Raw genomic sequence first — 14,863 nt, forward strand, 5'->3', positions numbered from 1 at the left:
ATCATCACTTTGAGAGGTAGTTGGCCTTGAACCCTCCTCTGTTTCTGGCTGTCCTGTAGCTGTCTTGGCACTGTGTAACTTTGGAGGTGAGGGAGAAGACTGGTGGGTCTAAAATCTAGGTTGATGTCCAAGAGTTTTCCATTAAGTTAGTTTTGAGAGGGTAAATGACTTGCTTCTAATTTGTATGTCCTGCATTTCCTGCCAGACATGCAAAGCAGGTTCTGTTCAAACCCCAGATTCCTCTGCGCTCCTGGTCCACCGGCTGCTCTACAGCACGCAGATAACATTTAGGGCAGAGGCTTAGTCAGTTTTTTGGAATTACTCTTTCAACTCCAAAACCATAAGGCCTTTGTTTTTCTTTCCTCAAGAAGCTCTCTTTGAAATTGAGAGGCAGCTTGGGCACGTTTGTGGGATGGGGACATTTGTAAGAGCACCAATATGTCAGCGACTCCACGGGGGCTGCTGAGGGTCCTAGGCCCACCCAGAGTGGGACCCGGAGCCCCGTTGCTGTGGCACCAGCATCTTCTCTACTAATCTTTTGTTTTTCCCTCTGCTCAGATATGTAAACCTTATCCAGTCTGCAAGAGAATCTATCCTCCCCTCTGGATTTTGACTTCCAGGCCCATCTCTCAAAACTTCTCCACCTCCTGCTTGAAACTGGCAAAGAAAATGACCTTCAAAAACAAATACAAAAGGAAAACATCAAAATGTCATCTTAACGTATCTGAGGAGATGCTCATGTCATCTTGACTCTTGGCCACAAGCAAGGGTCCTGAGTGAAGAGTCGTTGTGTTTTCTTATAAAAATATCCATTGTCTCTCATTCTTGTGTTTTGAGACTTGTCTCCAACATGCTTGAGTGTATATTAAGGGTGTCTTTATAAAATGCTAACTCTTGAGTTTCTGATGGAATCTCTACCAAAGGAATAATTTTTTCTAAGTACATATTTGAAGTCTCCATTTAACAATTACATTAATTTAGCAATTAAAAGCTTGATTTTGAGAACATAGTGGGTTATGCAAAGACTCAAGACTGCTCACAAGAGTTTTGTTGGATTGTTTTTAATACACAAATACAAGAAGGTTGCAAAATATAAACGAGATCGGGTGCATTCAGGGTGGCATGGCCGTAGACAAGGTTGCAAAATATAGTAAGTCACATTTTACCAGTATGTATGTATATTTTTAACTTTGCCATAGTCTGCCAGCCTAGTTTACAGGCACTGATACCGCAAATGCTGGAAGTCCTAAAAGGGATGATCTTGGGACAGTTAGCATTTCTCCTGTTCCTGTCAGTGTTTCCTTCTGAAGTACATATTGAGGTTTATCTACAGAAACATGAGCAGTTTTGTTGTGTACAAAAGGCAGTATTTGACTGTTGTTGATGGGGTCTGCTTAATTCCTCTTAGGTGTTTACTGTGTATAATCTTTTTCTGCTTGTGCTCTCCAGGCCTGCCCTTCACTATAAACTCAGGCTTGAGATGTGGAACCAAAATACGCTTGCCTTTCTCTAGGCGCTGGCTGCAAGCGAGTACAGGAGGAGGAGTATTCTTCAGTCCTGGTGATAGGTACACAGATACACACAGCGTACGCGTGCACACGTACACGGACACACGTACTCACAGGATGTATGTTCCTGGAAATCCATGGAATCCTGCTTCAACAATTGACTAAAACTTGAATGCAAATTAGTTGTCCTAATGCTAATGAGTTCTGGTGCATCACAAGATTGTGTTCCTTTCTAGCCACCAGTCTTGAATTAGTAAAAGGAAGTAATTATTCTTTTTGATTCCCTAGTTCTTTGCAATTCAGAGTACTGTACCTTTGTTAGCGATTAGAGCTTGGTACCTTAGATTCAAAAACTGTTTTTATATAATAGGTCTTCTACATAAAAGGCAGAGACAATCATGCTGACAGGTGAATTTCTGATACTGTTCTGCACAAGCATCACATGCTGAAACACTGTTACACTTTCATATGTGTGCTCTATGAAATAAACTTTGCAGATGAAGCAAGTTTTCTTCTCATTTTAATAATAAAAAATGTACTGGTGGTGGTATAAAAGGTGACACCAATTCCTCCAACCTATGAACACGGGTAACCGGTATGTTCGATAAATAGTAATCAGATCCTCTGATGCCCCGCTTCAGCCACTGGATGATGTGAGTGTTCCATGGGGGACAGGAAGAGGCAAACTAACTGATTTTCCTGTACCTGTTCCAGTGCGTGTTCCTCTTTGTGACGGCTCTGACTTGTACTTGAGGCCAAGTGATTAAACTATCCTCTTTACTGTGGTTAAATTCAGGTAAGTCACCGTCCAGTGGTACTAGTACATTTACAGTGTGCAGTCATCACCACTGTGTAGTTCCAGAATGTTTTCATCACCCTCAGAAGGAACCCGTACCCTGTCAGCAGTCAATCCACGTTCCCCCTCCCCCAGCTCTTTCAAACCTCACATCTGGTGCTGGCCATGCAGGAGGGGAACATCTGCTTTTTAAAGTCTGAGTGTGCGGTGTGCGGTCAGGCAGTAATTGTGCTGTTACATACGCATCTCTTCATGACATCACTGTTACTATGCATGGCTGAACAAATGTTCTCATCTGCCCGTAATATTTAGTTTCTAACCTGGAAACATGGCCACTAGGTTTTGTGTTTAATAAGGTGCGGCCCTTGTTTACCCCCAGTGTTTGGCATCTGGTGCTTGGAGATCCGTGGCAGGTGTCCCCACTTGACACTCCGTATCGCTGGGCCACCCCTTGGAGCGGCTGAACTAGGATATTCCATGGTGTGCACACAGCCTGAAGTACCACCTGTTGACACCACCAAGGTGATGGACACTGACTCGGCCTACCCTCTTGCCCTAGGCTGGTGTCCTCGAACCTATCATGGGACACAGTGGTCACCTCAAATTTCCCTTCCTTTCTGGATAGTCTCTTGGTAGCCACTCCCCTGAAGAACAGGTCCCTGGCCTCTACCGGTGGACTCAAGATCAGTCCATTTCCTACGCCCGTGTCATCCCGCCCACTGCAAGTGCAGTGAAGCCTTTTAACAGGTCCCATCCCCGACAACCACAGAAACGCAGTGCGGAATACTGGAAGGGATGCTGGGTGGCGTCTGAAGACCCAAATTCTGGCTGAGGTGGCTGCAAGCTTGCCCAGTGAGTCTGTGCACATTGTGGTCCCTCTGAGCCCTCCTATCTAGCAGCTGGGGGGGTTGCACTCCCATGTCTGAGGGCTCCCCAGTTCTGGGGAGTCACTAACTGCAGGAGCCAGAGGGTTGAGGGGTGGGACGAGGAAGGGCAGCAGCAGCTGGTGCACAAGCACAAGGCTGGAGTCAGACCGCACGTTTCATCGGGGCTCATTGCCCACTCCCTGCACCCTGCTGTCCTGGTCAGTTGAGGCAGATCCTGGAAAGGCCACCTTGCCCTCCGTCTCCCTCCCCACCAATCCAGTTCCAGTGTTTCCAGGCGGGGTGCAGCTAAGAATTTCCCCGACTGTGACTAGTTACGTTGATTAGTTCTTTGTCAGGTGCTTTATAGGCATCATTCGAACCCCTCACAACAACCCACTGAGCTGTGGGTATTCATTTTCACCCAGGAGGACATAGATTGGCATTTGTTCAAGGTTACACAACTAGAAAGAGGCAGACCTGATGTTTACACTCTAGTCTGATTCTAAAGCCACACCCACTACTGCTTTGGGGTGGGAACAGTGTCTTGTGGCTTGCATGGTGAGTAACATACTGTCTTTGGTGCTAGAAATAAAAATAAATGAGTTGCTACCATTTTCTTGGGTATCTGGTCGCCCTGTTAAATAAGCATTTGTATCATCATCATGAAACGTGCCTGTGATTCTGCAAGACAGGAATTCTGTCTCATTTTACAGGTGAGGAAAGCAGCTCAGGGAGGTTAGCTGACCTGCCCAAGGTCATAACTGGAAGGTGGCAGCACGGCCAGGATTTGAAGCTGGGCGGTGCGGCTCCAGAACCTGCCCAGTTACCCACGAGGAGATATGTTCTGATACTCTTGATCCCTTCATTATGAGAGGGAGAAAGTTCTCTGCTGAAAATTTGGTGAGTAGACATTTCCCCTCCTCCCTCCCGAGTCTCAGGTTGTCACTCCAAGTGGAGTGCTGAGTGCTGTGCGTGAAGCTCTGTGATGCCACGTCTCTGCCCTGAGGGGCTCACCGGTTCCCTGGCAGCGCGCTGTCCTAAGCAGTCGGTCTAGATGTCTGCCCAGGGAGGGTCTTGTCACTTATTTGCTGTGTGACCTTCAGTCTTCTCATTTGGAAAATGGGACAACAGTGCCAGTGATGGCTGTGAGGACTCGATATGATGTGTACAGTGTTTGCTTGAGTGTTCAGAGGGCAGGGGTCTCAGGCAAGCCTGGTGCCGGGGGACGGAGGTGGTGGCTGGGAAGTGGCAGGAAGTGGTGGAGGGTGACACAGGGAACCTCAGGCACAGTTGAGGGCCTGCAGTCTGCAGTTGTGCGCCTTTTTCTCTGCAGAGCTCTTCAACCCTGGCGTGGGCCGAGGCTTTGCAGGCTGAGTGGGGAGGGAAGCGAAGGGTGACAGGGTTGAGGGATGAGAACGGTGCAAGTGATGGAGCGTAGCGTCTCGGGCAGATCAAGAGGGAGAAGAGGCTCAGAGGCCAGTGGAGTCTTCGGTGGCCTGGAGGGTGAAGAACTAGTTTGGCCAGATGAGGAGGACCAGGAAGGGAGGAGCAGGGTCAGAGGAGAGGTAGGTTCAGATGCCGCGAAGGTCCAGGCTTTGCCGGTACAGAGCCAGCAGATGTTGGGGGCATTGGAGACATGATGGGGTCTCCCCTGGGGTCCCTTCTCCTTCCCAGGCTTGTTCCCCCTGTGCTCTGTCCCTTGGTCCCTTGGTGCAGCCTGTCACCCAGCTCCCTTGGGAAGCAGAGGGGCAGCAACTCAATTCTTCACAACCCCTACTTCCTTGGGACCCCGGCAGTAGACAACCAGACAGACTCTCATTGTTTTAAGGGTTTTAGCTGCTAATTTCTAGAGAAACACACACACACACACACACAGAGCTGTTCCCATGCATACAAATGCTCAGTTTCTTGCAGACAGGTTTTGACTCCTAACATGGCAAATGTTAGCACCAAAAGGGTTCTGTCCTTTGCTTTGTTCACCTTGGGCATGAGCACCCTCTGCTCCCCACTGCCTTTGACTGGACTATACTTTCACTGGGTGCCCTTCTGGCCTGGGGACCCACCCATCTGAGGTGATTGCAGCAGACAGCTGTCTCACTGGGCCTCCAGTCCTGAAAGGACCATGTGGCCTCGGCAGGCTGGCTGCCCAGGAACCTGAGCCCCAGAGGTGTGGCCATGATCTGGAAGCTACCTCCACCTCTGCCCACACTGGCCCTGAGCCACCAACCCCTAACTGAGGTGCATGGGCCCAAACAAGCACTGCCCACAAGGGGGAGTGAGTTCTGAAGGCCCGACAGTGGAGAGCACATCAGTGTTCACCGTGGCTCAGCTCCAGAGGGCACAGGAAAGGGGCAGCCAACCAGAGGGACAGGATGATTTCTTGATGACACACTTCAGCTGCAGTCCCCCTCCCACCCCCAAACCCCGGCCAAAGGAAATCAATCTGCTCTTTTTAAGGGATATGAACATCTGGGAAATGTATATTTGGGGTCAAAGTGGGTTTTGTTGTTATTTAACTGCTTCCAAGGGCTGCTATAGGTTTGTTTTATCTTGTTTTTACTTCCTATGTTCCATGTAATTGCACTGAGCTGAGTATGTCTTTGAAGGAAGGGGAAAAAGAGTCATTCAGGTTTGTGGATCAGCAGGTAACACCTCAGAGCAATTCCACTAGGCAGAATTAGAGGACAGGAGGCAAGTTATTCATATGCTGCTTTATTTCTGTAAGGATACACTGAAACGTTAGATGATAATAGCTAATGACAAAATGTAGAAATGAGGCATCAGCTTCTCTAACCACTCCTACGAGAATGTTAATATGTATTGTCATTACATGTGTACTCTTGATGTCATCTCTTTATACTAGGTCATATAACAATGTGGATAGAATAGTCAGTGGGTAATCCTGCATCTCAGGTAAGCACTATGTGGAAATCCGGTTCTGCCTGTGAGGACGGTGGCCTCCCCACTGCCCCAGAGATCCAGCTAAGCTCTTGAGGAACAGTCCTAAGAATCACAAGAGAAGGGAGTTGGCGGGCCTCTTTAACACACGGACAAGGAGAAGACAAGTACTATGTTACAAGGGATTCAACTTGTCGCTGTTTGGAAATGTCGTTGTATCCATGTCAATGAGAGGCCTGGCGCCTGCTCACCTACCCCTCTCGAGTTTTACGGTTAACTTCTGTAGGATGAATTTCAAAACTGCAGGAACATCTGAGGGGGCTAAAACATTTTCATGCAAGTCTCCAAACCCATAAACTATGTTGCTATTAATTAAAACAAAAATATTGTTAATTAAAAAAAAAAACGAAGGACAGCTGGGTTAGTTTTGTTAAGCTTCCAGAAGTATTTGCTGTGACGATGTTCTTCTGAAACAGGCTCGTTTTCTCAGATCTGCCTACACTTTCCAAATCACCTGCATGTTCCGTGCCTGAAAGTAGGAACGCTCAGGAAACACGCCACACGGGGGAGATCAAACGTTAGTACAGGGAAAAGGTCAGTTTAGAACTTACGGCTAAATTCATATGTTAAATTTTCTGGAAATTCATATTAGTCGTTTGAAAGCACAAAAGAACAGAAGGAAGGTTTTGATGAAGATAAACCATGCAATTCGGTAAGTTCTTTCCGCTCACAGAACAGGGTGAGCAGCTGAGTTGGAGCAGCCGCTGCAACTCTTGGGTGTCGTGCGACGACGACACGGTGGGTCCCAGCTGAGCCACGAGACGCATCTCAGTGGGGGCTTTATCTCTTAGGCTTCTCGCTTACATCACTAAGCAGCTAAATGGTCAGCACTTTTCTGCTCTATGATAAACATGCAGAAGAGTCAATCTAGCTAAGTGTTCCTTTTTTAACTGCAGCTGTCGAGAAATAAACTTTGCTGCAAAGTTGCTTTTTGCTAAATCCTAGTATGATCGCTGTGTGCCCTTACTTGAGTAATAACTGTAAAATGGGAGAAAAGACAGAAGGAGCAACTGTGAAGAGGTGAAAAGCCGCTCTTGCCCGATGGGTGGTGCAGGGCAGAGGGTGAGGACACAAGGAAGAAGACTCAAATTCCATTTTACAGGACAGGAGCCCCTGTCACTTTACAGCTTTTTGGCACAGTCGGGGCAATACACTTGCTCCTGATGGAAAACAAAGCGCTTGTTGGCCAGATTCACGGAGCACTTTTTGCAGTGGAAGCAGTAGTCGTGCCAGGATTGTCCTTCATAGGCCACCACACTGGAGCCTTTACCAAACCCTGTGGAGGAAACAAAAGCAAACAAGAACGACAGCTGAGTGGACACAGGTGGCAGCCAGGCCACCGCCTTGCCCGTTCACGAAGCCAACAAGCACATGGGGCGGCGTCCGCCCGGCCCCCCGCTCCACCGCACGCTGTCCCCCACGCCGCCGGGACCTGAGAAGATGCCAGAGCTCAGCCGAGGGCTCCCCTTCTTTCCAGAACCCACATTCCCCTGCCACCGCCATCGCCCTGTGACGCGCACCGACCTCCCAGCACAACCAGTGTCTTTGATTTAGGTCAGGGCCATGGCATCAAAGTGGCCACCAGGAGGCAAACTTGGGCTGTCGGTGGGGTGTGCACTTACCGGGCCTCGAGGAGCTGCTAAGCTTCGATTTTTTCTATAAAGAACCACCACCCACGAGGGACAAGTCCTCTCTCCACCCGGATGCCTGCCCCGGAGGTTGGCGCTGGGAAACAGGGTGAGAGGCAAGCGTTTCCCGTGGCACACTGGGGGCTTCCTAGCTTTAGAGACTGGGTGGCTCACTCTTGACACAGTCCTTTTCCCTGAGGATGGCAAAAGTCTTCTCAAATGTACATTTCAAGGCTCCCCGGGGAGATGGGAAAATTGGAGGCGGGGGAGAGGGCCCAGGGCACATGGACCGCGGCCGCGAGATGAGGAATGAAGTGATTAGCTTGGCTTCTGATCGCAAAAGACCTGCCCACTGGCACCTCTGAGCTAGCCTTCCGCTACGCTACGGGGTGCTGTCATCCCAGCTTCTCGCTCTCCAGCCTCCCTCCCGCTTCCCCTGCCCTCCCCTCCCCCAGCCCAGCCCACTCCTCTCCCCTCCCCCACCCCCTCCCCCCAGCATCCCCGCGCAGTGCCTGCCCGTGGCCGTGGGTCTCGGGCTCGTGGTCTCCGGCAGCATCATTAGTTAGTCGGCAGTAGTCAGGAAGTGTTCTGTGGTGCAAAGGCTAATCTGGCCTGGGGGAGAATCCAAACTATTTGGGGGCCTTTGGGACCACAATGACAGCGGGAGAGGGCATTCTTTGGGGCCTTTGTGGATGAAACCGACGACGTAGGAGAATGAGAGATGGTTACCATGCGCAAAACCTAGCCTGGCAGACTTAGCAAGGACTCTTTAGCCTACCAGTGATGGGGTTCTTGCATCCAGCACACTTCTTGGCCACAAAGTTCTTGTAGCAATCCACGCAGTAATACTGGTCCTCCACAGCGGTGAAACGCTGCCCAGCCAGCTTCTTAGAGCAGGTAACACACACAAAGCACTCGGCATGCCAGGGCTGATCCTGGTAAGTGATTCCTCCAGATGTGATGGCCTAGACCAGGGAGTGTAGCACCGGATTCAGATTCAACAACCATTTTGTTGAGTGCCTACTACGTGCCAGGCACTGTGCTGGGCGCTCTGGTCTACAATATCTCATTGAATCGCCACAACAGCCATGGGAGGCAGGTGCCATTATTATCCCCGAGTTACAGATGAAGACACTGAGGCTCACAGAAGGCGGGCCCCTGTGCGAGGTTACACAGCCACTAGGTGGAGGAGGCCAGCTTCCAGAGCCAGTGTGCCCCCGGACAGCCTGCCGTGGCCTGGGTGCTGATTTCTACCACCACAGCCTCCTCATCTGTAGAACGTGAATAATAATTCCTACGTCGCAGGGCTGTCGTGAGGATGGAATGGGATAGTGTGTGTGCAAGTGCTCTGCAAACTGTCAAACGCTTCTAGAAACACTGTCAGCACAGAACTCCCTTGACAACGTACCTTGTTGCACTTCACGCAGTGCTTGGCAAACTTGGTCTCGTGGCAAGTCACGCAGTAGAAGTCCTCCCCTTTAGGGAAGAAGCTTCCCGTCCCGATGACTTGCTTGCAGTTGCTGCAGGTGAAGCAGTCTTTGTGCCAGACGGTGCCCTTGTACTCCACATTCTGATCTCCTGCGGGGGGAAGCGAGGGGGTAGGCCCAGGCCGGTGCGCTGCAGGGGGCTGCATCCGCTGGGCGCCCCCAGCCCGAGGAGAGGGAATGCAGGCCCTGCAGTTCTTGGCCTCACACTTCCGGCTCGCCTCCCCGTGGGGGTTTCTCTACCGTGTCCTCCTCGTGGTCGGTCATGCCAACCCAGGCTCTGTCGGTAGGGGCCCCAGCCACAGTGATTTCAGGCTAGCTGCCTGAATGCCCATTGCCCGCCCCCGCCCCTCCGCGGATTCAGAGGTTCAACGGGGGTTCCCTGACCTGGAACCACACCCTAAGGAGGAAGCATGCTTCGATCACTTACTCTACCCACATGAGAAAGTGCTACATACTGTTCACTTCCTTCTCTTGCCACAGACCGTTCTCTCCATGTTCTGCAGTAGCCGAGTGTGTGCGTGTGTGCAAGCATATACGTGTACGCATATATACGGGTATATATATGCGTGCACATATATGCTGAACTCTAGACGCGGCTCACAGCGGCCTCGGCCCCATCACCACAAGCCACCCCACGTCACACCTGCCCTCAGGGCCTCCTCCCTGGCCGCCCCGGGGCTGAGTGTGGCCAGTACCTGCCACAATTGGCTTGAAGCACCCCTTGCACTTGGGGGAATCCTCCCGCGTGGTGCACTTGTTGCACAGGATCTTGTTGTCCTTGGCCACGAATGTCTCATTGGCCAAGGGGTGAAGGCATTTGGCGCAGCGGAAGCAGGTGTCATGCCAGTAGCGGTTCTTGTAGTGCACCTCCTGGGAACCGAGCAGAGGGGGTGGGCTCTTTGAGTGAGGCCGGCACCAGGGCAGGAGCGGGGCTGCCCATCAAGGTGACACAGTCCCTTACACCCGGGGTGGGGGGCTGGCATCCCGTCCACGTCCCTCATCAGCCAACCAGGGACACCTGGGCAAGGAGGAGGAATGAGAGGGTGGCCGGGCCATGTCTCTCTCTCTCTCTCTCTCTCTGCAGAAAAAGCCTGCCGGTCCCGTCCCATCCCTGCGGGGCCCACCCCGCCGCTACCTTGGAGTCGGCGCCGATGGGCTTGCGGCACTCCACGCAGGTGTTGGCGCAGAACTTGTCGAAGCACTTCAGGCAGCAGTGGTGGCCGTCCTTCTGCACATACTTCTTCCCCTGCAGGGAGTCCCTGCAGTAGTGGCAATCGAACTTCTCAGTCATGGTGCCCACCTTGTAGCTGGAGGGACCTGCAGGGGACACGCGGGCAGAACCAATGACCCACAGAAAGGTCAGCGAGCAGCCCGAGGGGCTCCCGGGGAGGCTGGCCCAGGTGCCAGGGCCACAGATCCTTCACTGGGACTCCTGTGAGGAAGGCGCCCCGAGTGGAGCTCCCCAGGGGCCAGAAGACCAACAGCCAGGGAGTCTCCAGGGCCGGGGAGACAGTCCTGCTGGGACGTCCCGCTGTGCTACTCCAGAGGACACGGGAGGTGAGGGAGGAGGACAGATGGCTTGGAGCTTGTGGTGGCCGGACGGGTTCTGGCGGGTGCAGGGGTTCTGAGCCACAGTGCGAACAGTCCACACACAAGACATGCAGCTGTGGGCAGTCTGCAGGCGGCAGCTCCCGGAAGGAAAGCTGCTCCGCCTGCCTGTTCCCAGGGGGCTGGCGGGAGGGAGCGGCCCAGAGCCTCTGCTTAAAGGGCCACGTTCTAAGACTGAGGCAGCACCGTCCCACCAGCCTCTGACCCTTCCTCTGTAACTTTCTCAGCACAGTACAGCATCCTCCGGAGGCATCACTCTCTTCCTAGCTGCAAAATTCAGTTCATCTAACAGAAACTGACAAGCAATCCTTATTAATTTATTCTAAATGTCTGCATTTATTTTAAATCTCACAGAACACTATTTAATCCCTGAAAAGATCCTAAAGAATTTTATCGAAGATAGTCTCCTGAATTTTGATGCCTGGGCAATCAAGCCACAGCGGATTTATTAAAATGGCACACTATGTGGGTGCCGGTTAGTTCTGCAACTGTGAATTATTTGTCACAGTGACATGCAGTTTTGTGACATGCCAAAATCAAATCCCCCTTCATTCATGCAAGTGAAGATCAATATAGTAAAATGACGTGTTACGATTTAGGACATCTGTTTGAAAGTGTAATCTGGGGGAAAAATGACTTTTAAAAGGTGTTAGGCTGATGATTGTAAGAACCCCTTCCACTGCCTTCAGATGAACAAGTCCCCTTCCCCCATCCCACGCGCCTGCAATCACAAGCACTAAAAAGCACTCTGCTAATCCTGCCACCAAAAAGGTGCCAAATGTGAGTTTCTATTAGCTCTCAACTTCTGTAAACATATGCTAATTTGTGTCTCTCTCCCTGAAAAAGAAACTTACACGGGTAAATAGATAGCAATTATTTAATTTGCCCAGGAAACAGGAGAACAGAGACTATTTTCTCTAACTACTCACAAACATGGTTATTGTGCGAGCAAACATCCCAGGAGTAATTTAGAGAGAAAGAAGGGGGTAAGAGAAAGGACCAGATGCCCAGTACTCACCGCAGCTCTTCCACTAACTGAATGGCCCCAGACTCTCACTTTGGGTCCCATTCCCAGGTTTTTTTATACAAACACATGTCCAAGTTGTTTGGATCCTGTTGCCATAGGCAACCAAACAGCAGAGTGAGCTAAGGAAACCACACCCTGTGTCTGAGCACTCGGCCTCCAGACAAGGGCAGGCAAGCAGCCCCCACCCCCAGACCCTCCTCTCCACGCAACTGACAACTGAAGCAAAGCAGTGACATCCTTGTGCAAAGACACGTGCTGGGGACAGCTGTGTCATGGTTCAGAGATTTCTTGAGACTGGAGACTGGTTCTCACTGGCACTTCTGCCCCAAAAAGTAAACTGGGCTGTTCCTCTACATAACTGGGTTAGAAAGGAAAAGCAGAGCCACGATGAAACCAGCGTCTTTCCCCCTGGACCACGCACTGTTTGTGGAAGGCAGCCTTTCAACCGTCTAGCCCCTGTGTGTACAGGAAGGAGTGCCTGTCACAGGGAGAGAACGCTGAAAATCACTCTCCTTAATTCACTCTTGCTGCTCTTTCACATGGCACATAAAATCCTTGTCTTGCTAGCTTTTCCATATTGAAATTGTGCTCTCAACAAAGATTTACTTTCTTGTTAAGAGCTGCGCAGAGAAACCAAATAAATCTCCAGTAACAGTAAGTGCCAGGAAATTAAATTATCAGTGGCTCCTAAATGCCATTTGGCAGGAAACCAGCCCTTGTAAGATCAGACAGCACTGGCTTCCTGCGTGGCTAGCGACCACGGCTGGGTTAGCCCTTCAGAGACTATCTTGGGCCTTATTTGAAAATCCCTCCTTCCCCCTTCCCAGTCTCTAGGTAGAATAAACGTCTGAACCCTACTCATTTTACTAGCACTCTCTTTTGAGGTTGTTCAAGGAAGAAACTGATTCTAAATATTTCTATATTAAAGTAACATACAGAGACCCACCTAAGGAGAGGTCTATCTTGTGGGATTTCTGAGTCCTCAGGTCCCACCAAAAAACCAAACCACCAGAAAACACAGTGAATTCTATTTAAACGTTTTCAGAGGTTTTGGAGAGAAGGAAAGCCACTGCGGTTCACAGTACCAGACAGATCTTACCTGCCAAGCCTTTCCCACCTTTAAACCACGCACTTTCCAACCATTATTTACCAATGCCAAGCCCTGCACTGGTTATTTTCATAGTTTTATAACACGACTCGCTCAGAGTTTCTAGGCATCCAGATGATAAAATAATCCATGGCTCACCATGAACATGGCAGTACCCGAGTGTGCTGAAGATGGAGTCGGTGACACCGTGCGGGGTTGTAAACCAAGCAGAAGGAAAAGTGACCCCCGGTCAACGGTACCACCAAGGACAGTCCGCTTGGTGTCTTTGAGCCCTAGCTTTAGGCAACATTACTTTTTCCTTCTGTGGGGTCATCTCATACTCGCCAGCACTGTGTGCTTAAAGCCAAAGAGTCTCCATCCAGACGGAGAGACAAACTGCAAAGGGCATATCCTTTAGGAACAGATTTCCACAGCTGACTCAAGCCTTTTTCATGTGTGTGGAAACACTCATCTGTCAAGATAAAATAGGCACTTCTAGGAATGGAGGCTTCATTGCCTAATAAGTAAACAGGCTGGAAATACCTACAGCACGTTAACAGTGTCAACGTCGAATTCATGAACTTTAGTATTTTTTTGCAATAAATCCAATTAAGTGGAACTTTGGGCAACCTGAATGAGCTTACCTCGTGTTTTTCTAACCTTATAATTATTTGGTCCCAAACTATTTCAAACCTTCACACAGTGTGCTTAGGGGGGACTCGGAGTAATGTGTTCCTGTGATGAGAGTTACCACCTCACTTCGCATAAAATATGGAAAGTGTGCACAGAGCAAATGTTCTGTTACTACTTATCTCTAAAGAGATTAACAACTCTAAGAAAACAGCTTACAAATGACAAAGCTGAGACAGACAGGCAGCAAATACTCTGATTTGTAGGCTCCACCAAAACGAGCTACAGTTAAGATGTGACTTCACTAGGAGAGAAAAGCTCTACTTTCCTTTCTCTCCGTTTGTTAGAAATAAGAGAATAGAGAGAAAAAGGAAGATGGCATTTCCCCCTCTCATTTGGGGCATTCTTTACTCTTCATGAATCCCATACACTTAGGTGTTTGTGTTTATCTCTTGGTGAATTTTTTTGTTATCCCCTTAGCAATTTCTAAGTACATGAAATATGAAACCTTTTAACCTTCCAAAACTTCCAGATCTGTTCGCCTTGACCCGTTGCCATGATCTGCTTGCCTCCCTGCCTGTCTCTGCCCGGGACACGTTTGCCCTAGGACAGCTCTCAGACTCCTCTTAGCTCACAGTGTGCCCTCATCCCTGTGTGGCAATGAGGTTTCTCTATCATAGGAAAGTTGGAAAATACCCTGGGAGCCCCAGGGGGCCTGATCCCAGCCCTTGGATACGTGGGTCACACAGTTGGTGCCCGCTGACTGACAGGTGGAGGTAAGTCACCATCATTAAGCTTCTAAAACCTCTCTTATTAAAAGCATTTTAAAACAAAGACTTGTTTCAGAAAAGCGGGGGGCAGCTCCTGTGACCCTAAGGAGCTGATGTCTAACTGACGCTCCTTATAGACTCAGCCAGTTAGAATGCAGTTGGAGACGTGACAGGGTGATCAAATTTTAGTATTTATTCCAAGATGGTAGCCTGACTTTCTTGCTATGCCTATTTCAAAAGACACATCATTCTTTACTTAATAAACAAGCTTCCTCTTTCAGAAAATTCCTGAACTACACTCAACATGGTGATAGGGGCCTACAGAAATCTCAGTATCTCAATAAAAAGTGTTGGCTTTCTATTTAATCGGGTACACATAGAAGAGACATAACATTGAAACATTTGGTTTTTTACTAGAAACCTCTCATCAGGGAGGATCCAATTTGTCTTTAATAATCTTCTGTTTTATATACCTTCTCTCATGTATTTCTTGCTAAT

The 14,863-nt window shown here is 49.7% G+C and overlaps 2 protein-coding genes across 10 annotated transcripts in view; one reads left to right on the forward strand and one right to left on the reverse strand.

Moving 5' to 3' along the window:
- The window catches only part of MAP7D3 (MAP7 domain containing 3), a 29,176-nt gene extending 27,162 nt beyond the window's left edge, over positions 1 to 2,014 (forward strand). For all 3 annotated transcript variants that reach the window (XM_031446054.2, XM_031446055.2, XM_064482579.1), the window contains one exon: positions 559 to 2,014. In XM_031446054.2, coding sequence (XP_031301914.2) covers positions 559 to 566 — 8 coding nt within the window. In that variant the 3' untranslated portion in view covers positions 567 to 2,014. The remainder of the gene's footprint in view (positions 1 to 558) is intronic.
- Positions 2,015 to 5,866: 3,852 nt separating this feature from the next.
- FHL1 (four and a half LIM domains 1) overlaps positions 5,867 to 14,863 on the reverse strand; it is a 55,347-nt gene continuing 46,350 nt past the window's right edge. For 5 of the 7 annotated variants that reach the window (XM_031445304.2, XM_064482585.1, XM_064482584.1 and 2 more), the window contains 5 exons: positions 10,379 to 10,560; positions 9,939 to 10,113; positions 9,165 to 9,334; positions 8,535 to 8,721; positions 5,867 to 7,404 (listed from right to left, as the gene is read on the reverse strand). In XM_031445304.2, the coding sequence (XP_031301164.1) occupies positions 7,250 to 7,404; positions 8,535 to 8,721; positions 9,165 to 9,334; positions 9,939 to 10,113; positions 10,379 to 10,534 (843 nt within the window). In that variant the 5' untranslated portion in view covers positions 10,535 to 10,560 and the 3' untranslated portion in view covers positions 5,867 to 7,249. Of the gene's footprint in view, positions 7,405 to 7,750; positions 7,951 to 8,534; positions 8,722 to 9,164; positions 9,335 to 9,938; positions 10,114 to 10,378; positions 10,561 to 11,869; positions 12,007 to 14,863 lie in introns of those variants that run through there. The other 2 variants (XM_031445300.2, XM_064482586.1) reach the window with 2 other exon arrangements.

The sequence above is a fragment of the Camelus dromedarius genome, chromosome X, assembly GCF_036321535.1.
Source record: "Camelus dromedarius isolate mCamDro1 chromosome X, mCamDro1.pat, whole genome shotgun sequence".
NCBI lineage: Eukaryota > Metazoa > Chordata > Mammalia > Artiodactyla > Camelidae > Camelus > Camelus dromedarius.